A 27,998-nucleotide genomic window follows, 5' to 3' on the forward strand; every position below is an offset into this window, starting at 1 on the left:
CTCTTTATGGCACCTTTGGTTAGTTGCTGCCAGCTTATGCCAGCAAATTTTTCAGATTAAGTCGCTCCTTCACCAATCTGGAGGTCTTACTGACCTTGTGAGACGCCAATTGGCATCTAGGGTTATCATTCAGGGAGGCCTGGCTCCTGACATGCCATGTCATTGGTGCGTCATCATGAGTGAGTACCTACTATCAAACAACATCTTCGAATAGGTAGCCCACATATTGGGATAGGCATTATGGCATTCTGGAATGGACACGCATTACTGACTTTTTGTTTTTCATCGGTTGCGACACGGTAAAATGGCGTATTAAGTGGGGCTTACTAGCGACATGCTTGTCGAACAATGGACTGTCATATGCTGAAGATAAAAGGGGCTCACCTGCGACGACGGTCTCGGCCTTGGGCAGCCGCTGCAGCACGTGGTGGATGAGCCCCACGTCGGTGCAGGCCTGCAGGTTGCGCACGCTCTTGCGCAGGATCGCGATGAACACCGACCATATCTCCGCCTGCAACAGAAACGATCGATAAATAACGCATCACCACATCTCATCAATATACACTTATACATGCAAACAGCTAGAGACTGGAATTTGCTGCCTGCTGCTGTCTTTCCGGAGCACTATAATTCGGGCACTTACTACAGGGTAGATATACCATCCTAGATTGTATCTCACTTAACATCAGGTGCGATTGCGGTCAAATACCTGCTTTGTGCTGCATAAAAAAACAACTTCACGCGCATAAAGTTGCGTCTGTCAAAGTATAGGTACAAATTCGGTTACAAAGTTTGAATTTGATATGTCAGCATAAATTAAAATAACTGTAGGTACAATGTTGAACCAGATAAAACAGAATACGAGGTCAGTGATAAAAATGGCAAGATATTGCGGATAAAATTTTACGGCAACTAAGTCTTGAGGAACTTCAGCGCATCACTATTTCAAGTCTTTCTCACTCGCCTTGAGATGTCATACACAAAAGAGATGGATAAAATGAAAACACAAGCTTATAGTTTTAGTTAGTGGACTCAAACAGAACGACGATGTAGCTCGTAATCCGCTCGAGCTGGAAGCTTACTTAGCAGCAAAACTAAAAAGTTTATATTTAGAGGCAGAGTACGTACGTAATTTCGAAGCATCCAAATTTCAATTCGTATGCAAAATTGCATAAATCATTTTACTCGTAAAGGTTCAGCCAAACCAACGCGATCAGCCAGCGTGCAGCGATGGCGATCAATGCATTTAATTCTGATCGCCATTGCTGCACGCCGGCTGATCGCGTGTGATCGCGTTGGTTTAGCTGAACCTTAATACATACTACTACTACATTTTGAGAAAATTTCATGAAATAGATTTTTACCGCTTCAGGTGTATCTATGTGTATTTGAATTTTTCAAGGTTTGCTACACCTCTGGTTTATAAAAATACAGCCCCCCAAAGAAATCAACTTGCACTCCGGCCTAAACTATAATAATAATCTCAGTCACGGGAACATTATCATAAATTAGCGGGAATTAAGGCGAGCGCACACTGCCGGCGTAAATTTACATTACGAGTGCAACGGGAAAGGACATCTTCATTAAAATGTTTCCCGTTTTTGCAGCGACGACTTGGAAACATGGGTTTAAATTTTTACAGATAAAAATGAGTTGGTGTACCTACTGTTGCTAAGTACCTAACGTTTGATTGTTAAAATCAATGAGATGATAGAGTCATTAAAAAGGGTACTACTGTTTGACCCATCAAATACACTATGTGATGGACACAAATTGGAAACAGATGTTAGTTCCAGATGCGTGATTTGAATATTGTTAAGAAAAAATGAGGTGTATTAGAAAATAACTCAATTCCTTAAAGCACTATCTTATTTACTTTGAAAAATCAAAGCAGCTATGATAAGCGTAGGAAATGGCCTCAATAGATCAAAGTGCACAGCAAAATCCTGTGACCTCTATCAGCGAGACATCCATTAACATAAATTAGCGGGAATTAAGCCGCGCGCACACTGTTGTGCGAAATTAAAATTACGCGCGCGCCGGGAAACAGTCATTTTCATTAAAAACGGCCCGCGCCCGCTGCAGCCGCTTGATTATAAACTTGCTTCTAACTTGGGAACTAATTAATGTTTTTAAGGCTGATACTAAGAAAAATTATTATTTAGACTGTGAGTGCAGCAAGATTATTCAAAATGTAATACGCGGAGATTATACGAGATGATACACAAAACTTTCAAATCTTTTTTTGTTCTAATAACCGAGAGGACCGAGAGTAAACTAATGTCACTTTAAAATTAACATTTCTGTTATTGCGTTATCACATCAGTTCTAAGTTGAAACAGTCACATACGTATACTGTTATGTACCTAACTTAGGGTAGTGAAGCAGTTACAAAACTGAAACTGTCATAAAGTTACATTGCCTTGAGGCGAACAGTAGGTAATTTTGTTTAGTGATTAGTTAGGAGGATACCTACCAGTTAGTAAACATGATGTTCTGTTGATAGAAGCTAACTAACTGAGCAATTGGCTGGGTAGGCTGAAATTCACTACATAATTTATCTAACGGCGTAGCATCAGTATCCTGTCAAATTGTCAAACAACTACAAATGGGTAACCAAAGGGTTGAGTTTTTCTCACGGGTACCAGGAGAATATAACTAGCAAAGTGATGACAAAAATGTTTACGTGAAAACCTAGCTATGCAAGTTGCCTTTATATTAACGCGTATACCAGGCAAACACGATTCGCGTACAGTGTGCCTACCATGAGTTTACGTTAGGTGTGCTCGCTAGCGACTGCGTAAAAAAATGACATTTAAATGTATGATATATTGTGCAGCGCCCCTAGCGGCTACTTTCAAGAAATAAAATCTTCATAGAATTTTTTGACGTATTCACTAGCGAGCTCACCTAACGTAAACTCATGGTAGGCACACAGGTCGAAACATTTTGTACCCAGCAGGTGAGGCGCCGCGGCGTTTGACGAGTCCATTAGGTAAATGAGCCAAGAAGATGTCGTGTCTCCTACAAGTTTGAATTAAGTAGCTCTTAAGTTAACGTCGACTACGGAGACAATCGTTAAAACTTTAACGAGCATGAGTCAAAGTTAAATAGTAACTGTGATTGTAGTGTTCCTAACACATGTAATGCAGCAAGATTTACTCAAGGATAGAGATGAAATAATGACATTTAAAAATTTCAGTATCATTATTGCTAGCCTAGGACCTAGGATTTCTCCTTGCCAAAATTTAGCTATTAATTTGAATATCAAACGCCAATTACTTCCCGAGCTCCGAGCAAAGTACCAGGCTATAATAAAAAACAGGAGTAAGTAGGTACTCGTCAAGTCACACGATAAAAATACCTAAGTATAAAATAAGCAGAAAATACAAGCCTGCAGGAAATTAACAATAGTCCAGCGCAGGGTGTCAGAGACGAGCGTTTTTATTCGCCCCCGATTTGATTACGCGACGATTCTTGCTTTAATTTGAAATTGAATGACTGAGAAAATATTAAATATTATTCGCGCTACGCTGAAAGTTCATTTCAATCTGTATTAAATCATTTTACACTTATTATTTTTTATAATAAACGCACGTATTAAGAAATTAGAGGTACTCCTATCATTTAACCTGCTTTTTATCAGGAATAATTGAAGATATTTTCAACATCATATACTTGGAGTTTCTTGTGTGATCGAATCAGAAATGAGGAGATCCGCAGAAAAACCAAAGTGACTGACATAGTTCGCAGAATTGCTAAAATGAAGTGGTGATATAAAGGTCATCACTCACTAGTTTTCTTTATATTGTTAGAAGATAATATGCTACAATGTTGTTTAGTTCTACCAATCGGTTTTCTAGATGCATAGACATTAAATGGAAATAAAACACAATCCTGAAAAACCTAAATACAACGAGTAAGCATGAAATATGCGTTCATAAGAGATAAAAAGGGTTTTTATGTACCAGCGCGAGGAGGGAAGCATTATCAAATATGAACAAACATTGTCTTTTAGTGAAAATAAAAACGGTCGAAAGGTGACAGGGTGTTTTACACAATAAGAATTTATGGCGATTGTATTGGAGGATATATGGACGTTTCATGATGCTTTGGTAAAAGAAGCGAAATTTCCTTATCTTATCAATTTTACGGTTTTAGAATGGGATAAAAAATTTGTTTTGTCCAAATATTTGTTTATTTATTTATTTAATATTTAGTTCATTAGCTCCTTTCAGGTGTTTATGAGAGGTGTTTATTTGTTATCGGTGAACATGAAATCATATAACAACTGTACACTAACTTCACAAAGTAATCCACACCAAATGTTTACAGCATCAAACATCTCGATTTTCATAAACATAAACAAGTTTGCCCTTTCGACTGAATGTAACGAACCCGCGCTAACTTTCGCGCGAAGTTACGCACGCAGTACGCGTTCATTATCCGCGCTAACTCCTATCCGTATCTCCTCGCGCGTCGTGCTGCCCTGGTAATGAGGCAGCGAACCAACAAACTAATAATTATGTTTATTGCTCAAAATATCCATATAAGCACGAAGGGATTATTTACATAAATGAGCCCAAAGTTATCCGTATAATTTATACATGGGCACGCAACGATATAGTAACCCAATATTCCTGTTCTACAATAAACACACTTCAGTAATTTTCAGACATCCCTTTCTTTCTCTATCTTCGCCTTTTCAGCATTGAAATCAGCTCAAGACCGTGGCTCAAGTGAATCGGTTGGAAAAACGAATCATGCAAGTGGATAAAGGATTAATCGCACTGTTAATTTAATTATTTCCTTACCACATTTTCGTAACAAAAACGCTCGCACATAACGCCTATTAATTTTAGTGGCTCATAAAAGCAATTTTGCAAGATGACTGCCGCAAAATCTCTAATAGCGTCGCTAATAAAACCCTCGGATGTAACAGCCGCGGCCCCCTGACAGGCCTATCGGGCCCGGGACATCTCATAAGATGACTCGCCTGAAACCCGCCAGAGTCGTTCATCATTCGGTCAATTCTGGTAGCCTAGTACTCAGCTGGTAGAATATACTACGTGAATCATTCACTTTTGTACAAAAAAGTGGAGTGAGTGAGTAGTAAAGTGAGTGAGAGTGATACGAACTGGGAAGGATAATGACTAAACTGTAGACGTCGCAATTGGTTGGTAATTTAGTCTCACCACGATGACTTGGCGCAACCCTTCGCCCCCGCGTTTCGTCGTTCATCATTTGGATAACTCGATGGCCCCTGTCACCTCTGCACGCCTAGTAGTGGGAGTGAACTTGCGTGATATATCACTCGAGATTTAGACAAGTTTTTACATCTTTATGGTTGCCCTGTATAAACGTCATTCAATGATGACGTCAGTTGTACTGCTGTCTGTTGACGCTTCGTCAAAAATGATATTACGTCATAATATAAAATTACGCTGTAGCATTTCTCTGAAAACGTCACACTGGTCTCAGCCCGCCTAACAAATGGCTTCTAATTAGGCGTTGTAATTAGCGCATGTGTGATCGTCATTGTAGCGCGCGCCATTTGTTTCCCGCTAAGTTGTTTACTGCCAGCCAATACTTTATTGGCGCCACCGAATGCATTGGCACGGCTCCAACTCCCACAGTGCAGGACTATCTGACCTTCTCACTCTTACGTGCAAGCCAGGCCGAGCGAAAGAGATAAAGCTGATCGTGTTTGCACGGTAGACTTGCAGCTATCGGACCAAATGAATGTGCGACAATTATTGTCACCGATAAAAATTGTGTCACGCGTTTAAACTGCTGTTATTTATGAGTGGTAACGACAAAATAACCGCCGAATGAAATATTGTTATATGTTTCCAGCGTTCATAAAGCTTCTCATTGTTACAAATATATGGCATTGTGCGTTAAATTGCCTTAATACAACAACGTCACCAAACACCGTCATAATCACAAAATTCTATTTAGTTTATTTCTAATATTATGTGGGCTTGATGCTGGTGATTTCTTACACTTTGGAAGAAAAGACACAGCTGATGCGATGAATTTCGTATCGTCTATGTTCATCAGACATAATGTAGAATTCTAATGATAATATTAGTGTACCTACTCTACAATTTTGGTTTAGAATAATCATACGTTAACTTCTACATCAGTTATTCCACTCGCACACACATTATCAAAAAACATTTAACATCAAGTTCTATTTACGAAAGCGTGTAAATAAATCAAAAAGGGTTAGAACATCGATGTAAATCATTATCGCCATGTCCAAACAAAACAGCCAGGCCAAACAAACAGTATAATCCTTTGTAACCAATTCCCTGTCACCGCATTGTTGGCCGACCGCGCCAATTATGCCGCGACAGCTTTAGACAAATAGCAGTCGAATCGTACTCAATAATTCAATACTGGCCAACGCTTTCAAAGGGCATTAAGTTTGGCAGCCTTTGAAGATTTGGTATTATTTTGGGAAATAGAGCCTTAAAACCGAAGAAAATAGATTTTAATTCAATTTTACTGCAGTAAACGGTAGGTAGCTCAATAAACAATTTATACTAATAACAAAGAACTCCTCTGTTTTTCTGATTAATTCGTTGCGGGTCCAATGAGACTTTAGCTTTCCCCGGGACAAACTTGAACTTCTCTGGTGGGGTTTTTGGCGGTCAAGCTGTATGATCCTGCCTACACAGGAATAGCGGTGGAAACAAGAGGTGGAAATAGTCCCGTAATAACACATTTTTAGCATAGATTGCTGCAGGAGAAAATTACTAATGTTATAAATGTGAAAGTATGTAACGTAACAATAACTATTTAACGAATTTTTAAGAAACGTAGGTATTACATCAGAATCAGAATCAAATATAAAATAGAGAATGTCACACGGGCGAAGACACGGGTAAACGTGCGCTTTAGTTTAGTTACCTACTTTATATTTTATACAAAACAATGTTTCTAGGTCACTTCCTCGAATCCTCGACCAATTTGTTTTCTTGATATTAAAAACCAGTTTCGTGGAAGAGGGTCTCATAGGGGCATAATTAAATAATATAATTAGACGAGTTCAAGGATTAAACCAGTCGTACATTAAACTGAAACAAGAAGTACCTTCAAAGTCGCAGCATGAATTAGAACAGCCACTGCTTATTGGAGATTACCTACAAGTTTTAGTTACAAAATAATAAACAAAGTGCACTCGTATTGAGTAGCTAAAGGAAAGATGCAGTTTTGTGAACGAGATAAAGGAATATTATTTTGGAGTTTTTAGATACAGATTATCTTTGAACCTGATGCAGTTGCAACCCCAATACTGACTGTATTGGGGTTAATTCATGTATAGAGCTCACTCCCAATATTTCTTTAAGCTTAAGCCCCGAGTGCATATTATTTACTGAGCTAGCTTCTTCATCATGAAATTAAGGTCAAGCACATGTAAAGGGGACTGATTTTCTTGTTCTGATTCTTCTCAGCACTGACTCATTTACTGTCCCGAAGCAGTGATAGGGTAATAGTAATACTGGGACGTGTTAAAGCGCTTTTAAAAGCTTATTTGAAGAGAATTAATGAATTTATGACTTATAAACGACTTAAAGACGCATGAGCGCTGTTAAAAAGTGTTTCTAAGTGTGCCTACTGTAGGCCTAAGATGCGCGCCGCGATAGGCGGTTATCACGCCATTTTATCGATTTTGCCCATACATTTTGACGTCGATAAAAGTTATCACGGCGCGCATCTTAGGCCTACTGTTCTCCCTGCTCTGTGGCTTACCCGACTGCGCCGGAGCTCTGTCCTTAATCTTTTAAGATCTCGTTTCTCTGCGAGTTCGTAATTAAGTTCGATTTAGAACGCTCTACTACATTTAATTTTGTCTCGAGAACTTTGCTAGCATTTAGTTTTGGGTTTTTAAGAGGTCAGCAATTTCAATGTAAAAGTTTTCGTAACCAATATAAAGAAACATTCTGTGGTTGGTAGTTATGGTAATATACATACACAAGTTTTTTTTCTTTAAAATTACATAGGCACCAATTTCAAGTTCGAAAAACATCTAACTCTACTAGTTCAAAATTTGAAAAAGTTTTAAAATGACGATGCAAAATAAGTACTGCAAAAAAAAAAACATCTGATTCTGTTTACTTCTACCCTCTCCCTCGCTCACAGCTTTACGCAGGCATGCTTGAGAGAGACGAAAGGAACCTCTGTATTACAGGAACTAAGGGTCCAAGAACCTCAACCGAACATTAAGAACAAGCGAGCAATAACTTTCACAAACTGCCCTATATTTGCCGAATTCCCGATTTTGCCAAATTTACGAACGAAGTTTACCTTCGGTATTATTATGAACTACCTGGGTTATTGCGTTTACAATTTTGAGTTATGATTTCTAAAAAAACTTTTTCAAAATCCTCCAAGTCAAGTTTTTGAAAAATTTTCTGATAAAAAAATAAATACCATTACAGACATAAAAAAAAATACAAAAATGAAACCTGTTTCCGCCCGGGATCGAACCGGGGGCCTTGTGCGTGTGAAGCACACGTGATAACCGCTACACTACGGAAACTTATTTACAAGTGGCCAATTTTAGTTATGTATTTGCCTCAACGTTATCTGATCTACTTTCACTGCAGAACTAATTTGCTCTAGTTATCTTGACCTCGTTATGACTACGAGTGATACAGCATTTGTCGTATTATCAATTATTTTATCTAATTACATAACGAAACGTCAAGCTGTATCTACTTACGAGTATGTACTGCAAAATAAATGTTGCTTTATGTTTCAAATAATGAAACGCGAAAGTTTGAAATTTTAAATTAAATCATTTTTATACAGTTACAACAATACAAATAATTTTGATGAAACTTAAAATTCAAATATTTAGCCATACTCACCAATGTCAACAACTTATTTCAAAAGGTATAAAAAACGTGACTTTAAACAAAACATGGCTTCCTTGTTTCAAGATGCTCCAAATCTTTAGGTACCAGGAGCGCACGAATGCAAAGGAGGTTGATCCTCGTTAAACGCGGGGGAGCGATAGCGCGCGATACCGACCCTCCCGATAAAACTCAAAGACTTCCAAGCGGAGCATTTCTGCAATCCAAGAATTTCAAGATAAATTTTGAATTCATATCTTCTTTCATACCGAAATGAGGTTGGGTGATTGCGCGCTCAAATTGGCCCTGAATTTGCTGAACTATTAAATTCTGAAACCCTTTGTAATTTGCAAACGACCTACTAACGTTTGCTTCAGGCTTCAACCGCGTGACCGCGTGGATCCCGGATTTTCATAAAAAATGATGATCACTCATAGTACAGCGAGTAGCAAACGGGCACAAGGTTAAAACTATTTTACAATACGCACATAATAATTATGTATTTTTATATCCTTACACATCTTATAAAACATTAATCTAGCATAAATCTATTTGCAAAAAAAAAAGATAAGCTGAGAACAAACGTTACAGAGAGATATAAGTACAATTAAATAGATACTCGTGGTATAATATTTTGAAATGGATTAATACGTTTTATTAACTATGAGACATTATGTCCAATCAAGATAAGTTAAATAACCAATAACGAAATTAAAATAAATTGTGACTGATATAAAATTGACCATTAATTTTGCATTGTATTGAAAGAGCAAATACCAGGCTAGCAGAAGAACAATGGCGGTGGATTGAAATTGAGAGCGCATTCAATAATGACGTGCATTGCATGCGGCGTGCAGGGGGTAGATATTAATGCAATAGTCAATTTCGTCGCCCACTGCTGAATACGAGTATAAGCTCAGTTTATATGGTTACCCTGTGACGTTTTGAATGGACGTTTGTTTGATGTCAGAAACATTTTCATACTTACTTCAATAATTGAAAATTATTTTCATTAGTAAATTAAAATGTACCCGCTTTACAATAATACCCAGAGTGTGTATCTACCAGTATCAACATTGGAGCGTACTTTCAGTACAGTTTATCAACGTGGCCATAATAAAATTTTATTTATCTTTATTTTCTGATACATTCAAATTAAGTAGTTAAGTTACCAAATCATTTTATCACAATGACATGAATAAAGGACAGAATATCAATGAAATTCCGGTAGCAAAGGTCTTCCGACAATCTTTAGTGGATCTATTCTTTGAAAATAAAATATGAAAAAGCTACAACCAGAAATATTTACTTAACGTTGTCCCCAAAAGATATTTCTAATAAGATTCCATACAAATTCCTTTTTTATCTATCGTGCCCATTCAATGACAATTAAGCTATCAATATACAAAAGGACATCCTACAACAATACAAGGCAATATAACAAAACCTCATCAAAAACGAGTAAAGGGTTACTTTGATCTACTTAGTTACCAGGACAACATGACTTCACAAGAGTATGGCATGGAATGCTCTCATCGGTTAAAGAAAAAAAATAAGCAGCCCATCAACCCAAGTCCCGCCTCTCACAAAAAATGACCCGGCAATCAGGAAGCATTCAATTTGCTGTCTCTTTCTTCACAAAGCGCACTAGGGGCATACTTCATAAGGTCCTTTTAAGCACGTATATTTATTTACTTGTTTAATACTTAAGTACTGTTGTCATTACTTGACATCGCCGACTTGGCCAGCTTAGAGAGTTCCATTTCATTTAATTTATCGTTTCCTAATACAAATACAATAAAGTTGCTTCTTACAAGAGATAGAGCTTTTCACTTAATAAACAACCTATTGGGATAGGTATTGTTTACATAGTTTCAACTTAGGTACTGATAATAATATACGTTATGTATACCTGCGTAATAAATACACGTGCCTTAAGACATTATCTAAACAACGAAAAAGTTATAGGTAGAATCGGAAATATGTACACCAATTATCAAGTACTTACTTAGTTACATATTTTATATCATTGGGTACATTAACATAGGAGTATGTAGTATACCCATACAATCAACAAGGTAAAGTATAAATAATTATGTAAAAGAAATATAGGATTATAGGTACCAAACTGCATGCACTAAGTCTAATAGTACTTATTATTATTCTGTGCTAGAACCTCATAAATAAAGAAAAAACAAAAGAAAGTAGCAGATTGTAAACCTTTTGTTAAATGAGCCTTTTGTCGCGGTAATTAGAGGTTAATTACTCCGTTAATTAACAAGCGACCGCGCTCTGAAGTACCAGGGCGGCATGAGTGTTAAGGAGCTCACCTGCAGGCTCGGCGGGCAGTGGTCTAGCAGTTCTAGCATGTGCTGGATGTTCTGGGCGTCCTGGATGACGAAGTTCAGCTCCATGTCGAACTCGCCGCCCACAAGCTGCGGACAAAATAAACATAAATTAGAAAAAAAATTAAGAATTCTCACAGTAACAAAAATGAAGATCTGTAAACATTTCTTATATCCCCCCATTTTTATGGGGGGCATAAAAATAGTCTTAGCTTATTTACAGAATCAACTGTTTGTGAAATCTAAAATTGATGCACCCTATAGAGATTTGGTTCTTTCTTTCGCTTAAAGTGAAATATGAAAGATGAAACATGAACCTGTACGTGTTTTACATTATTCTGTAGCTCGTTTATTCCACTGCCTTCCAACTACAAGATTAATAACATAGGATATTAGCCACGGTTCATTTACTATAAAATGTGCACGAAGATATTGTATTGTCAGCATAAACCTGTACTACTTTTCTCTGTGGGAAGCTATTCATCAAAATCCTTTCTTCCTCCCACACGGGACATAAATCTATCATATCAAAGGCTGCGAGCGTAACGTTCACTTCGCTACCTATGCTCTCCTGGTATCAAGGATATCAATATCACGTGACATCAAATGTATTTATGCCCTATTATCTCTATTGTACGCGTCCTCAGTGCAAAATCGTCAGACTCAGACAATGCATATTCGTGTTCTGATACCCGCTTTTGGTTGCTTGACAAGAATTCACGCATGATTGATCGCGAATACGTATTGTACGTGTCTTTTGGTTTCTCGTAGCTTTTCCGCCGATCGAACATTTTGCGACCGAGTGAAATATTGGCTGTATCTTGAAAAGCCAGGGGACAATGGCATGTTATCCCGGGCCGTGTTCGACGGACATTCAATTTGCGCGATCGGTCAATTTCTGTATAGCCCCTGCGCGCCTGGTGCCGGCCTTTTGTGCGACTCGACAATGGCGCCAGCAAGAACATGAAAAATAGCTCACAACTAACAAGCTACATTTTCTGTTTTATTCCAACTGCCAGTGACAGCAATATTCCGATATAACGACATTTCAAATAACTTATTTTTACTGACTCATTTGCACACACCACTAAACTGCCATCGTTGTATTTTTTATCTCTTTCTACTTTGTATGTCTCTCTCACTTTTCACCCTAATTTGTCTAACCCCCGTTGGTTACTTTATGAGCAAAACTACCCTTGTGGTGTTGGTATACCAGGTTGGCATAAAAATAAAGGAGTAAAATTCACCATAGGGGTTGTCTACGGGGTTCATAGAAAATGTGGTTTATGCATTATGGTGTTCCAAATGGCACGTTGCTACTAACATAACAAGGCTCAAACTGACTAACCGATTATCGTTGCATAGTAGGTGCTCGAATTTTTTTCCGTGGGATTAAAACAATGGGGACAGGAATTTTATTTGGGGTTTACTAGTGAAGCCCCGTAACAAGTAATACCACCATGGGGTTTGATACTAGGACAGTATAAGAACGGAAGAGTGTGTTTCACCATAACCGCAATGGTGGTGGTTACGGCTCGGTTGGAAAGGCTTCTTTGTGTGCTTTTTATGTCAATCACTAAGCCCCGCCCCTTCATATTTGTGTGGGTAATAAAATAATACAATAGCAAAACTACCCTTGTGATGTCGTTGTACTAGGCGACTATAAAAATAGAGGAGTCAATATCACCACGGGGGTAAGTTGCGCACCGGCTGTTGATAGATTTTTTGCTGTAGTTAATATTACTGCCTTTCGTACAAAGGTTATTAATATTTATGGAGGCAACTTAGTATTGTTGAGTATGGTTACATTGGATCTACATAATACGAGTACACAATATCATTTTACGAATTTTATTTTTGATCTGAAGTTTTCAAATGTCCATATTGTGACACAAAAAAGATGTTAAAAATCTCAAATTGCAATTCTCACAGCAACTAATACGTGCCAACGAGATATGTATAAATCTTCCACACGTGTTGTTTTCGAGCAAAATCACGTGTCATTTTAACACGAAGTACCAGGCAAGCATAAGCGGCGAGGAGCTTCCCGCGAGCGCTACCCTAATGCTAGGGTCGGCCGATAGTGAACGATCGGGGAAACTGGCCTCGCTTCCCTCGAGCTATGTCTTTAGTAGCGGCCAATGATTGATAGAGCCGCCTCTTTCTACTAAAATGTTATCGATTTACTAGTAACAAAACACCCTTTTAGTTAAAGATGTTGCTTTTTTGGTGTGAGTAACAGAAGTGTTTCTTTCAAAGTTGGAAGAAGCTCAAACTTAAGCTTATTCATGATTTTTTTTTGTTATTAACTGAGCATTAATTTAACCTTCGGCAGGCAAAAATTTTTTTGTTTACGTAAATAGCAACAGGGGTGTCAGAATATCAAAAACATGAACCTAAGGCGATATGTTGACGCATGCGACTGATAACTCAGAATAGACCAAACGACAGAAAGACAACATCAGCAACTAAACATATGAACATTTTTTTGAACTTGTGGGGTGACCAGTCACCCCAGTTGCCTTCCGGATGTTAAAAGAGCCTTCATTTAAAAGGAAAAAACAATAAAATGGCACTTAACCTACGTAAAACCTGAAGTTCTAATCTCAAGGCGTCACGTTGCCTTGCCGTAAAAAAACAAACATAATTGCATAAATCCTGTCTCATTTCGCTAAAAACACGCAAAAATTTTTAAACCCACCGAGGTTTTTACACCAGGCGCGCAGAAACGCACAGAGGTAATTTTATTAAGTTAACCGCCCGAGGGGAGCGGGGAAGCGGGAGAGGTGCGAAGTAGGGCCATCATCACGGGCCCCGCGAGACACGTGCTGGACCGTCGCGGAGGAAATAAGAATAAGATTATTTGTTAGAATTACAACACTGGGAATCGTCATGATTTGAATAAAGATGAGGTGGAATATTTTATGTCGAGAATACATCCGGTATAATTTCGTGTTCAAATTCTCCCATTGGGTATTTAGTCCAGTCAATAAAGCATTATAGATGGAAAACTGTAGAACACAATTTCTAACTTCAGGACTTTATTTAGACTAGTTAGGAGGTGAACATAGCAAAAGTCCCCGCCCTTAGCCCTTGAGCCGGCGGGGAGAGGGGGGTTTAAAGGTGCCACTTTTCGGTTTTTCGCTTAATCCTCAGAAACTATGCGTCCTAGTGACATGACTACTTTGAACCAAAAAAAGCATATTCAATTTGCTACAGGTGAGATAGACAAGTTTTTCTATAAATTGTATAGTTTTCGCGGCATCTGCTCTAGAAGGTCTGTAATATTGGAAAATTTATTTTTGTCTTACATGTTCGAAGGTTCAAATTTGGCATCCAGAAAGGTAGTTATGTAAATACAAAGGAACAAATAAAAAACCAGTAAATTTTAACATTTCACATGTGATAGATAGATAGTAGTGCTCTAAATATCGATTTTTGAACGTCAATACCTAAATAACCGTTTAAGGTATATTTATGAAATTTGAAGCTGATGTACATCTTGCAAGTCTCAATACATGAGCCAAATTTGAAGTGTTAATGCACAGTAGTTTTTGAATGATGAGGAGTCAAAAGTGGCTCTAATTGGTTCGTCTAAATATACGCACGGTGCAGTCCCCTCCCTGGAACTAGGCTTAACATGCTCCCGCATGTCTATAGTGTTTGCTCAATGTTGATTTAGTCGATTTTCTCCTGAAAGGAACATGTAAGACAACAATAAAATTTCCAATTTTACAGACCTTCTAGAGCAGATGCCGCAAAATCTATACAAGATATAGAAAAACTTGACTGTCTCACCTGTAGCAAATTGAATAAGCTTTTTTTGGTTCATAGTAGTCATGTCACTAGGACGCATATTTTCCGAGGATTAAGCGAAAAACCGAAAAGTGGTACCTTTAAACCCCCCTCTCCCCGCCGGCTCAAGGGCTAAGGGCGGGGACTTTTGCTATGTTCACCACCTAACTAGGCTAAATAAAGTCCCGAGGTCAGAAATTGTGTTCCATGGATTTCTCTCTACACCGTCGTTAAGGCATTCATTGACTGGACTAATTTCCCAACACGTGTTACGTTTGCATGAAAACAGGCCGAATATAAAAGTATAAATAATACAACAGTCCGATTAATTTTTACCTGAGGTAAAACCTGAAACAAAAAGGCGCAGGAATCCTTTTAATAAGGCTTTACAAAAGCACTAAAAGATAACAAGTTAATTCCACCGCCCTGCGGCGGGCGGATGCGTTAAAATAGCTCCTCTTAACCCCTAACTGGCGATCTCAAAAATTATAGCGGCTATAAAAACCTCGGCCCGGTTACACCGGCGACCGGGGTAAGGGTTATTTCACGAAGCATTTGGTAATTATTATTTTTTAAGGGACAAAAAAAATATTTTGGCCTTCATCGTCTTAATTATATTCATATCGAGTGGTCGACATACTCGTATAGCATCATCGATGTCCATGGCGATTTATTTGATGGATGTTTGTAGAGACGATCAATCTACTCTGTAATCTGCATTAATCCCCAACGATTAGGAGGGTTTCAGCTACAGTGGTCATAGTAACCCTAATAATGCTTAAGACTATGGGCCGCTATTAGCGCCTGACATGGCTCAATTGGACGGAGGCGGCTTGACGTGTCCTTCAATTTGTTAAGTCATTTTTTCTTTGATGGTTATGTAACTTAAAGTAGACAATAGTTGCCACTATTTCAATTTCTGACATACATAAAAGCTGAATTGGACTGTTAGATCGAGATCGTTCAAACCTAGAACCATAGGACCAAAGTTTGTTTTGATATAGCCAAACTTACTGAGAACCAATAGTATGTATTTAATTTACATATGAGCTTAAAATCTTAACACATTCAAAGTGATTGCGTCTCAATAAAATCAGTCTTGTGGGGTCTAAGAGACCTGCTTACCCTCGTCACTGCGAACGAGCCCTAAGCGATAATCGCCAGGCACGACTGTCACTTATAAACGCGATTATTGCCGGCGACCGGCCCGGCCGAGCCGGTAATTCGATTGCGCACCGGTTATTATTGCTGGCAACCCTATATCCGGATAGATCCGGTTATGGCCCTAATAATGTAAGGTAGCTTCGTCGACCTTTATTTCATTAGGATTGAAACTGTTTCACACATTTTAGTTGACAAATGGTTAAGTTTTGGGGCGGTGAATGTTGCAGATAATATGAGCAAGATTACACTGGAGTAATAACACTTTTATCGTTATGTATAATTCAAATGGAAACTATCTTTCCTTCGACTATTTTGATGACGAATATCATCATCATCATCATCATCATCCATAGGCCATAGGACGTCCACTGCTGAACATAGGCCTCCCCCAATAATTTCCACAATGGTCGGTTGGTGGCGGCCTGCATCCAGCGCCTTCCTGCTACTTTAATAAGGTCGTCGTTCCACCTAGTGGGTGGACGTGCTACGCTGCGCTTTCCAATACGTGGCCTCCACTCCAGAACCTTGCTGCCCCAACAGCCTGATCATGATGAATATATTTTAATGTAATCGACCATTCGTCAGAAAAAAAATTGAATTTAGAAGTAGAGGAGTTAACGTTACCTATAAATTGGACTACACTGAAGAAGGTAAATTGTTTTTGGCGGTCAAATCAAGTATGTGTTGACGATGGATTTGATAAAATGGATTTTCTTTCGGGCACTTTTACTATGCCATTTTTTACCACATGAATTTGTCTTCTCAGATATTGTTACGGTATCTTTGTTACGGCAAAACATTGCCGTTTCTTTTAACATTACTTACTTATGACAGTTATAATATAAAATAAAAACAGATAAAATTAAAGAGCTTTTCCCGTCTAAAGCAGTAATTCCCATGTGTCTGAAAAATATAAACATTTTGATACAAAGTTCGAATTATTATGAAACAGTACAACTTTTGATACAGCAAAAACAAACAAGGAAAAGAAGCAATTGATGTTATTGCCGAAGGCCTGATTGTGATTGCTTTCAAATATAAACTAAACATTTGAGCTAGCTCGAAGCAGTAATTCTCTTTGAAATTACTTTATTTCAGGAATAACGTTTTCTTGGAAATAGTAATATATTCTTGATCCCTAATAGAACATAAACCGTAGTGCCTATTTAATCCAGTAACTTAATTTTCTCGATAAAAAGATTTATCTAAGTACACTTCTAGGTAGGGATTTAAAAATAATAGTAGAATCAAATTACCTTCAACGCGACGCTACTAAGGCAATGTATACTTTTGCCATAGATTATTTTTTGTGCGAAAACTAAAGCATTGTTTACTCGTGTTACGAACGGCCTCTTTTGATAGCGTTTATGGTTTATACTTTTTATATTTTTCTATATGTCACTTGTCATCTTTTTCTGTCTGTCTCTTCTATCCCTGTGATCCTGTATCTTCCTTTTATCCTTCTATTATATCGCTTTCCCTTCCTTGAGCCTGAGTATCATTTTTATCCCTTTTCTATCCCGATTCTTAACATTTTTGGTCCTTCTTCCGGCAAAATTTTTTCGCTTACCAGCCATGATCACTCGGGCTCAAAGAAAAGCGCAAGATAATAAATCGGGTATGGCCGAGGCTACGCAGCCCATTCGGGGCTCCCCTCACGCTGCCGCACCCGACCCCGCACCAGTCGCGACCGCCCCCGCGGCGGCCGCCGACGCGGCATCTGTTACAGGATCGTAATCTTGTTNATTTTTTTTTATAACGATTTACTTGTAAGCGTTTCTATTAATTTACTGCCGTAGTGCTAGTTATGAGTATTACCGTATCACAACAAATATGAGGCTAATTGAAATATGACAACTGTGTTTTAATAATGAGGGTAGATTGATAAAACAGAATTAGCTATCAAAGTTCGTGTGGCAAAACCAGTGTTGACCAGTGTTATTAAACCAAATTGTAATTAGGTATTGTCAACAACAACATTTGATTGACAACTGTCATAAATTTCGTCATCTAGACATTACGTCAAAATTAAATTGGGTCCGTAAGGAAAAAGTTTGTACTCGGCGTTTGAAAAAAGGCTTACATACTTATAAGTCTACTAGGAAGTCGTACCTTCCTCATTTCGGTGTCTCTATCTCGAATCGGCCGGAAAAATTACGTGCTGTCGACGTCCCTTGTGCTCCTTCTAGTCTTAATTCTCCTCCATTATCTGGCCCAGGTCTGCTATCTTCGCACGATGATTTAATTTTCCGAGTTCGAGAGGATAGAAATTCCTGTTCAATTGCCATCAGGAGGGTTAAGATTGGATCCCAATACAAGGACGTACGACACTTTTTATGCCGCGATCTTTCCTATTTACCAATTCGATCATCTTTAGTGTTCTATGAGGTGCAAAAGCGAGCGCATTTAAAAGGCATTTAGGTCTCGATTATTCCGGAGGCACCCGCTCTTGTGCCTTCTGAGCTCAAGTTTGTAGATAGTAATTATGTAGATAGAAGTAATCATTAGCAAAGCGTACGAGCTTTTGGTTTTATCCGGTATTCCATACCTGATCAGTAGGATTTCACTATTTCTTTTTTGAATATGTGCTAAGGTCAACCAACACATTATCCCACTTCCAATTTCGTGTATTTGTTATGGCTCAGTACACTCGTTTCCATTAATATTAGAAGCATTGTTATTTATTTTCATTTAGAAAGACATTAAAGAATTAGTCTTCATATTTATTTAGTTCTCACTTTTTGTTGGAAGTCGAAGAGGTTTCGCCATTAGCAACTTCCATTTGTATATTATAGGTATTTACCATTAATTTCCATTATCTCACCTATAATATTTTTGTGTGTACGGATCCGTTCCGTTTCAGCCAATGGCTGCATTTTTTCGTTTCAATAACGATCGCGCATCAGTTCATCAGGTGCTTGTAAGGTAGAGCTAATGTGTGTAAACCTTGCACGCTCCTGGCATTTCAAACTGTGCAATCCTAAGTTTAAAATTATTTTTAATCTTTAACTTTGGCTACTCTAGTTTTTTTATTTGTCTTAACTTTTGCAAAGTAAAATTTCGACGTGTGGTTCTGATTTAATACCAAGATGGTTATTGTGGCTCTCGGTAACATCTAACTGCTTTTGAAAATTGGATGGCCACTTCTGTCGTCGAGAGTGGAAGTCTTGGGTGGAACGCATCAGTTAGTGGATTGCTGACGTGTCATTATCACCAACGCCTTGCTCACGGCATACCAATATGGTCGTTGATGAGACTTTGGATGCTGAAGCTCCATCAGATTTACGGCTCGCCATCTTCAATTTCGTCGTATCCAGAAAGGGACCGCTCGTAGCCTGTTGAAGCCAATGGCAGCCGCTGCAGCGTTAACACTCCGAAATGGTTGGAGAATACGGCGCCTTCAAGTCGGGCATCACATATCTACAGCTCTGCCTCTTCGGGCACTCCTATCTCTGTGTGCCCAGGTAGAGCTGCCGCAGGTTTCCCTCTCCGGGCGCGCCTATCTCTGCGTGCCCAGGTAGACCTGCTTCTTCAAGTGTACCCGATTTGCAATCTGGAGCTGCCACCGGGGATGCGCCTACCTCTGTGCATCCCGGCCGTTCCTTATCTAAGGTTGATGCGCCTCTTCCTTCAACTCTGCTGGACGCTGCTCTATCTACGGTTGCCACGCCTCTTCCTTTCTGCACGACGCCTCTTCCTTTCTACACGACACCTCATCTGTTCGCCTGACTGGAAAACTCCCCCTGACCCGAAGCCATCACATTTTGAACCACCACGTCACGTCACAATGTTAGATAAACTTTTAACTCTTTTTGTAGCCCACCTTAAGGCCGGTCGTATCAATCTCTCCCGCTCTGTCTCTCTCTTTTTTCTTGATATTCATATTCTATCATTGTTGAGAGAGAGGGAGAGATGTTACGAACGGCCTCTTTTGATAGCGTTTATGGTTTATACTTTTTATATTTTTCTATATGTCACTTGTCATCTTTTTCTGTCTGTCTCTTCTATCCCTGTGATCCTGTATCTTCCTTTTATCCTTCTATTATATCGCTTTCCCTTCCTTGAGCCTGAGTATCATTTTTATCCCTTTTCTATCCCGATTCTTAACAACTCGTCTACTAACATTTCAAAATACAAGTCATTGTAACATATTTATGCAATATAAATTAATTATGTAGGTATTTACTTTTTGAACAGCTGATCTATAATACCACATTAAAAAAAGTCAATGAAACGCATGTTCAAAGCAAACAAAAAGCTTGTTACATATTTTTTGCTGCAATTACATTAATATTCATAAACAAAGTACATTTTGAAAATAATTGCAAACACCAGGCAAACATGAAACATGGGGAGTGCTCAAACGCACGCGGCGTTGATACTGCAAATTGAAATAAACGGGCGGCCGCGACCGCGCAAACCGAATTACTTATTGCTTAAACGCTGCGGCCCGGCGCGATGACGCGCAGTGACGCCCGGATTAATTCATTTAAAAAACCATTTCGCGATGCTTTTCGCAGTGTTTACGGTGTGGTTTTGGTGGTTCGTGTGACATGAGCCGAATCAGTTACTTTTCCCCTTGGCTTGTATTTACATACTTTTCCCGAAAATTAATAAATCTGCTTAATAACATACATTTCAGACCAAATTCAAATCACACCTCAGTACTTTTCCAAGCCACAATTTTTATTTGTTTTCATAAAATAATTTATTCCCGGGTTAAGGTTTGTCAAACAAACGCCTCATAAAACATTGAAGCCATCTTAACCCGACCGGACCGGACGGAATTACCGGTCCGGGTGTCCAGGTCAAGCGAATGATCCCGATCGGACCTTCGGTTTACTAAATAATTTATTATGCACGTCATAAGGTATTAATAATGAAGGCATAAAATTCGATGTTCAATTTCGAAAATCTGTGCCCTGGGTTACTCTAAGATTTATTTTATACTAGCTTTCCGCCCGCAGCTTCGCCCGCGTGGAATTTTGTTAGTCACAGAAAAACAATATCGCGCGCGTATTTGCTCACCGTTTAGACCTACCCCGGACTACGACAAACATTTTAAAACCAAAATCAGCTCAATCGGCCCAGCCGTTCTCGAGTTTTAATCAGAACATCAATTCATTTTTATTTATATAGATAGATAGATTAACCATTGATACACAGAGGTGTTTTAAGACTAACAAAAATAGATCCTATTTCATGTATTGTTGGTATTTCATGTTATTACCAGAACAAAATAAATACTCGCCTTCGTTCAAAGCTCGCAACATTTTTCCAATTTTCTCTCCCATTCATACACGCAGTAGTTTAGAGGCGCAATAAAGGGCGTCACCCTTATTGCTTTTTTGTAAAAGACCCCACATTATGGGCGCAGCATACTAATGCTGGCTCCTTTGTGCTCCTGGTGGCCTGGTATCACGGATTAGATTCCGCTTTGTTATGGCTACGCCATCATAGATTTATGGGATGTGAGAGAGAAAACAAACAGTGCATCTCTTTTAAATAACGTTTAGACAGAGCAAGACAGATAACTGCACACATCTGATGATCAACAAGACTGTATACTTTTCCCCTCCCATTAAAAAAGTTTCACCATTTCAAAAGTAGGACGACATAAATAATACCTATTAACAAAATTACTCACTTTTAATAACTACCAAACACAGCAAAGGGTTAAAGTGTGAACCACTATACTAGGAGATCAGAATTTCGTAAGAGATCGACAATCGACTCTACGGCACGGTTAGTCGAGCAACCTGGAATCAACCGGGGTGGAGTTCCCGCAGGACATTATAAATTCACACAGCTATTAGGCGAGCAGACTGTGTGTGAAGGTTTTTAAAGGAAGGATCGTAAAATACTTTTACAAGTAGAGCGAGACAAAAAGCTGCGATCTCTGTCTATAAAACGTGTCGCAAAATGAGAACAGCTAAACTAGCCTACCTTATTACACTTTCAAAAACGTTTGCGAAAAGTAAAACCGCGATGAATATGCAATAAAAGTACCAGGACGGCATAGACGCCAGAGGATAGCTTTTCGCAACAGGGGATGCTGCATATCAACCCCCTGCGGTTAGGGGCGGCCCGTAAGTGTGGGGTGCAGATTTATCCCTCGCGTCAACGTCACTGTGCGCCGGGTCATTCATCTGGCGGAGTTTTAAAATGGACTATTTATCATCCTGGTTAAGTTCATAGCGGGATACCCACATTTTTAACAATCGTTGAGGGCATGGGGTAAATTTTACATGAAATGGGTGTTTTCAGTTGGTGCGTTGTGAGAGATGGAGAATGACCAAAAATTAAGAGGGAAAGAAAAGTTAATGACAATGTGTGGATATTTTTCAGCCAGTTCTGAATTATTTCATTCGGATAAAGCCATTCAAAGTAACATGAAACATTTTTGCCTAACGGATCGGAAATTCAATCTTCGAGCACACAGGTAAAATTTGGAGTACATCCTTATCCAAACAAAAGAAACGAAACAATACAATCCGTACACTGCATCGGACAACTCGCACCTTTACAAAGGCGCAAAATTACGAACTCATTCGGCCCTATTGTATCTCGAGTGACCTGTGCCTAATGAAAGCCATTTCCCGATACAGAATAAAGGCTCTCGTCATTTGGTCCATTCCCGGTCTTAATTGGCCCCGGTCAAGCCATTCCCTTTTATGGGCACGAGTAATTATGAACAGAAAAACAAGTGCAGGCAATTATTCTGGCGCGCAAGTCGAGGGCATCTCGTCCGTGAACCAAAGTTTTCCAATCAATAAAAATCATATTCTGTGTAAAACCTCTCAAATCATAAAAAATGCAGTCAAACTCCTTTACGAGCAGTTCGCAACTTTAGTTCCTCATTCTAACAAATGTAAAACGAATACAATTATTTTCAAACAACAACAAGCCCTCCCCACTAGCTCAGGACCGCGCCGTGGGAGGGTGTGTGCGTGCACCAGGCTCCACCCGCCAAGCACGTGTTGACATTTTACTTACTCCTTCGTGCCCATGATCGCCTGGTACTTTGCGCGGGTGTGTATGACGCAATACAATGGCCGTGGGTGGTGATAACTAATAATTCCCCATGGAAATCTACCAATACCATGAGATACATGTTTATGAATGAAAATTCCCGTCAGTTGCATAAGTCGCCACCGTTCCTGGCGTTTTCATTTTAGCTTACCCTCTCAAGCTTATGATTGCCTGGTACGCCGAGCGGGTGAGCATGACGTAACAATAGAACAAGATAGTTCCCCAGGGATATTTACTAAAGTTGGGGAGGGATAAAAACTATTTATTGAATGAGCAGCCCTGCCCACTGCGTATGGTCGCTATACTTCTTCGTGTTTATAGTCTCCTGGTACCAATGATCGTATGAGTCGGTATGACGTAATCGTATACTTACAACGTTTCGCTCGGTAAGTATTACCGTGGTATTACTAACATAATTTGATAGTTGTTTTTGTTTTGTCGCGACTAAATATTTTTGATTTTCCCGAATGTGTAACCAAGCCAAATACGAGTACCTTTCTATTGTTCAAATAATATCTCACGAAAATATTTTCCTATCGGGGAAAAAAGCACCATCAAAAACAGAAACGTCAATCAAACGTAGAGTAAGACGTGAAAAATCCGAGGGGGCGCATCAAATCAAAATGGCGGAACGCAAAGTACAATCGTATGTCGCCGTCACCTCAAGTAAGTGGCATTTGGGATAGATAGAAAACGTCTAGTATTTGTTTATGAAATATCACTATCACCTGTGCAAGTCTGGCCACAAGTAACTACGTGTGATATTGAACGATTAAAAGATGCATAAAAGTATAAGAACTTGCCACATTGGACGCATTCTGCGATCTGACAGTGGGCACAAGCAAAGAACGCACACTGACAGGTGCGGTCTGCGTTCATTTAACTTGTCCGCAGACCGCAGAACGTATCCATTGTGACAAGTGCTACAACGAACAAATAAAACCGATTCAAGTTCTAGAAAGGAGTTAAAGGTATTTTTTTCCATCGGAAGTGAATGTTTTTCCGGCGAAAGTGGAAACATAAAATCTATTCCGACGCTAACTGCCCTTTTTATCTTCCACCACGATATACCTACTACCGTGAGATTTACTGTGTTGTTTTTATTCGTAAAATGTAAACGTTATTCCTTAGCATGACTGGCAAGAGTATAAGTGTTGTATCATATTTATAACAACATTATGTATTTACTTCTTATCATAATATTTACTTAGGAAACCAATTTTTAAAATTTGGAACGAGCTTCCTAATAATCTGAGAATGTCCTTCGTCAGTGAAAAGGTGCCAACTCGTAAAATCAAACTTTACCCATCTCCAATAAACAAATCGCATGTATTTCGCGCATGTGCGATTAGCGCGAATTAGTTCGCGACTCCCTCAAGGAATACGTAATGCGCATTCTTATTCATGAGATACTTATCGGAGTGTCGGGACAAATCATAATCAGATAGGTTGCTTCGAGGTGATTACTTTTGCATTTCGCTTTGTGTGTTTAATCTAAATGTATATTGAGTCTTCATATAGGTGCTCGTTTTACTAACATGTAGTAGGTATACAAATATTGAAATGTGGCAGAAATACATGACATCAAAGAACAAACGATAATAGACATGGGTCGATTTTTTAAACGACAGACAAGTTTGCCTATGCCTATTTGCCTAAAGAAATTCTGCCTTTAAACATGGTGATGGTGATAAAAGAATATCAGTTTTCGAAGAAAACTTCCAAATATAACCTATAAAAGGAGCCAGCTCGAACGACAGTCGCCAACTTATAACAAAACTGGAACAACACTGCTAATAGAAAAACCGCCGAAACTTGTTCACATTCGAATCAATTTCAACAAACGCTTTGGGGTCGCTTGAAAACTTGCGAAAAACACACTTTCGACTCGCTATCGTGGCGAATGTCAAAAAAGTTTCACTTCCGAAAGTGATACGGGTCTCTTAGCCTGACTGACGAGGGGGCAACAAGTTTAAACAAAATTGTATGCGACTGCCAAAGAGGACGTCAGTGAGGACGCGGCAGAAAATATGATCAGGATCTGATGTTTGATGGGTTTTATTTGTTGTGATGTTTTCTTCTTCGATAAATAAGAACTCAATTGTACAGACAACAGCATATCAGATTATACATTATTGTTGCAAAATAATACTTATTACAATAAGCTTGATGTGCTGTCGTCGTCCGTACTACTTTTCATCAAAAGCATACCTATCTACTGTATGATATAACTTTACCTACTTTATAATCATAATGTGTGATTTTCAACACAAAAACTTTAATTAAACTTACCTGTTCAACTCGAATTTATCACCACTAATAAATAAAGCTTATGAAGTACATAACATAATTATTGGTCGAACCAAAAAAAAATTACCAGCAAGTAGAGATGACCTAAATTATAACACGATTGTGGTCCGAACATGTCGCCCAAAAATTTTTGTATTTGGACGATTCACCCCTTGCACTAAAACAAAAAGTCCCATTTATACAGCTTTGTCCAACGATTCTATTAGAGAAAAGTTTGGAGCTGTGCTATCGCCGAAATCGTCAGAACAATCAAAGTTTTAGATAAAGCCGGTCAACTATGGGAAACCTTTTTGATGACTGCGGCATCGTAAAATAGAGAGAAATGAACTAATTAATTATTTAGGTAATTAAATAAATTCAAAGAAACGATAAACAACTAAAAATGTATGTAGATATTTCTATAGCAAAGGTTTCATAACGTACGAGTAATACCTGTATTACACATTCCAATATAATTTTGGCATACTGCTTCGGGCAATAATAATGTAGGTCAGGGCAGAAAATATTGAATTTTGCGATAAGTACGTGAAAACTTAACTAACAGGAGAGCAAAATTGCCCTTATTATATTATGTATATGAATTAAATGCTTAGCACTTCAATACAATAGTATACTTAGCTCTTCAGAAAATCCTAAGATTTGCCAAACTGTTTGCGATGAATGAAACATACCAAGAAATAAATTTAATACGTTATTTGACAAACGACCGCGACCATTAATGAGATCTTCACAGACTTCTTTAACCGACGATTTACAAAATGTTATTTCCAAGCGATAAAAGACCCTCAGCGGAGCACATAAGAGTAGTACAGTAAGTGCTCTTCGGGCCCATTCAGCGCGGCATCGGGGATTCCCACTAAAAGGTGTTAAAAGCCTTTTATATCGCCGAAATAACGTTTATTTTATTTTCCGCGGAAAAATTTATTTCTAACCCGTTGCCACTTATCTTTGTGAATGAACGATTGAAGGAGCGAAATTACACAGAACCTTAAATCTGAACATCGATTATACGTTTCTTAGTAGGAAATCGTACTTACATACCTCAAGTGCTCCAAGCAAGACGTAAACATCCCTAATTATGGCAGACAGGTTCCCAACCCAGTAAGTAACCCGTTGTTGGCGTTATTAAGCTTGATAACCGCAGATTGCGACCTGTCGAATAAATCCGGGCTTTATTGTCCCGCTCTGACAGCACGGGCGCTAATAACCGTCTGCGGAACACTATTATATATTCATGGGCGCGACCACGCGAAGGGTTAAGACAAAATGAAGCTATAAACTCTCTATGAGCGGCTTTATGAAGAGACTTTTACGTCATCTGCTTGTCAACGTATTGTTTTCTTTATAAATGTAATGAGCAAGCAATAAATGAACAAGCTTTTTATTTACCAACACTCTTATAGGTATTGATCTAGCTAAATTGCCACTTTCTTTCTCTGCCTTAAAGATAATTGCATGAACATTAGGTCACTCGTATTTACAAAAAAAAAAAACTCGATCTTAGCTAGCGATATAAAATTTCCGTGTCGTAAAAAACAATGCTAGCGGGGGATCGCGGCCAAAAAAACGATAAAAAATTATATTCACGTTCACGTGAAAAAATACCCTCCACAGGTACACGCAGCCTAATCTTCGGGCTGTTACGGGAAACCTCGGCCCGGCAGATAGTGGGGAGAAGTTTTTGCGCCACTCAAAAGATGAATAGGCACCGCTTAGCGGTAATAGATAGCCTATTCGCGGGGTTTTTGGTGTACTGTACAACGCCTTGGAGAAAAAACCTTTCATTTGATGGCACTGGTTTACCATCACTTTAACATGTAAGTGCTCTATTAGTTTGAAAATCATATTCCTTCGTACGTGTCCATATTATTATGTAAAATTGTGTAAAATCTTTTACATTTTCAAAAAAAATGTGTAGACAAAGCAGAAGAAAATTGCTTTTTTTTTTAATTTCCGAGTTGTCACACTATCACTTAAGTGCGGGACCTCAAATAGCGCGAAAATAAAACTCAGCGATTCAACAAATACTGACGCTACGCTAAGCCCCGTATCATAGCAAAAAGACGGTTTGTAGTTTTTGCGCCGCAGACGTATGGCGGCGCTTAGCGGTAAGCGCCTCTCGCGATGTTTTCGCATATGGCGCAAAAGCTAAGATTAAATATTATCACGCATATCAAGCTAACCAGTGGCGTCTTATCTTGTTGCAATACGTGCTATTTTGCAGCAAACATTTATAGCTTCATGTCCTGTCGAGTGAACTTTTTTCCCCAATAAACCCGCGCGAATCACGTATGGGCCGTATCTTAGATTAATATAGCCCGTTGAATGTGTCTGGTAAAAGATTGTTCGGGATTTGAGACAAGTCGTGCCGTTAGACCTTATGATATTAGTAGATGACATTACTGGTGATGGGACGTGAATTGTATTAGACAAGGTCCTGAATTTGATTCCTAGTCAGGTCAAATTGGAAAAAGAACTCAATTGA

The 27,998-nt window shown here is 38.8% G+C and overlaps 1 protein-coding gene and 1 non-coding gene across 2 annotated transcripts; both read right to left on the reverse strand.

Moving 5' to 3' along the window:
- Positions 1-238: 238 nt before the first annotated feature.
- LOC114351630 (neurobeachin-like) lies at positions 239-11,304 on the reverse strand. The gene is made up of 2 exons (XM_028302907.1): positions 11,198-11,304; positions 239-511 (listed from the first exon to the last, which is right to left on the reverse strand). The coding sequence occupies exons 1-2, from the start codon at positions 11,279-11,281 to the stop codon at positions 239-241; spliced, it is 357 nt and encodes a 118-aa protein (XP_028158708.1). The 5' UTR covers positions 11,282-11,304.
- Positions 8,479-8,551, reverse strand: TRNAV-CAC (transfer RNA valine (anticodon CAC)). Its single transcript has one exon. It is a non-coding gene; the product is annotated as a tRNA-Val (tRNA).
- Positions 11,305-27,998: the final 16,694 nt, after the last annotated feature.

This window comes from Ostrinia furnacalis, unplaced genomic scaffold (assembly GCF_004193835.3).
Source record: "Ostrinia furnacalis isolate ACB-3 unplaced genomic scaffold, ASM419383v2 OfSCF1167, whole genome shotgun sequence".
NCBI classification, from domain to species: Eukaryota; Metazoa; Arthropoda; class Insecta; order Lepidoptera; family Crambidae; genus Ostrinia; species Ostrinia furnacalis.

What these genes read in the sequence shown, in the direction of transcription:
- LOC114351630 (XM_028302907.1), bottom strand. Translation starts at nt 11,281, where the DNA reads ATGGAGCTGAACTTCGTCATCCAGGACGCCCAGAACATCCAGCACATG. An exon ending in ACTGCCCGCCGAGCCTGCAG is followed by an intron (nt 512 to 11,197) that starts GTGAGCTCCTTA and finishes TTTCTGTTGCAG; the next exon opens with GCGGAGATATGGTCGGTGTT.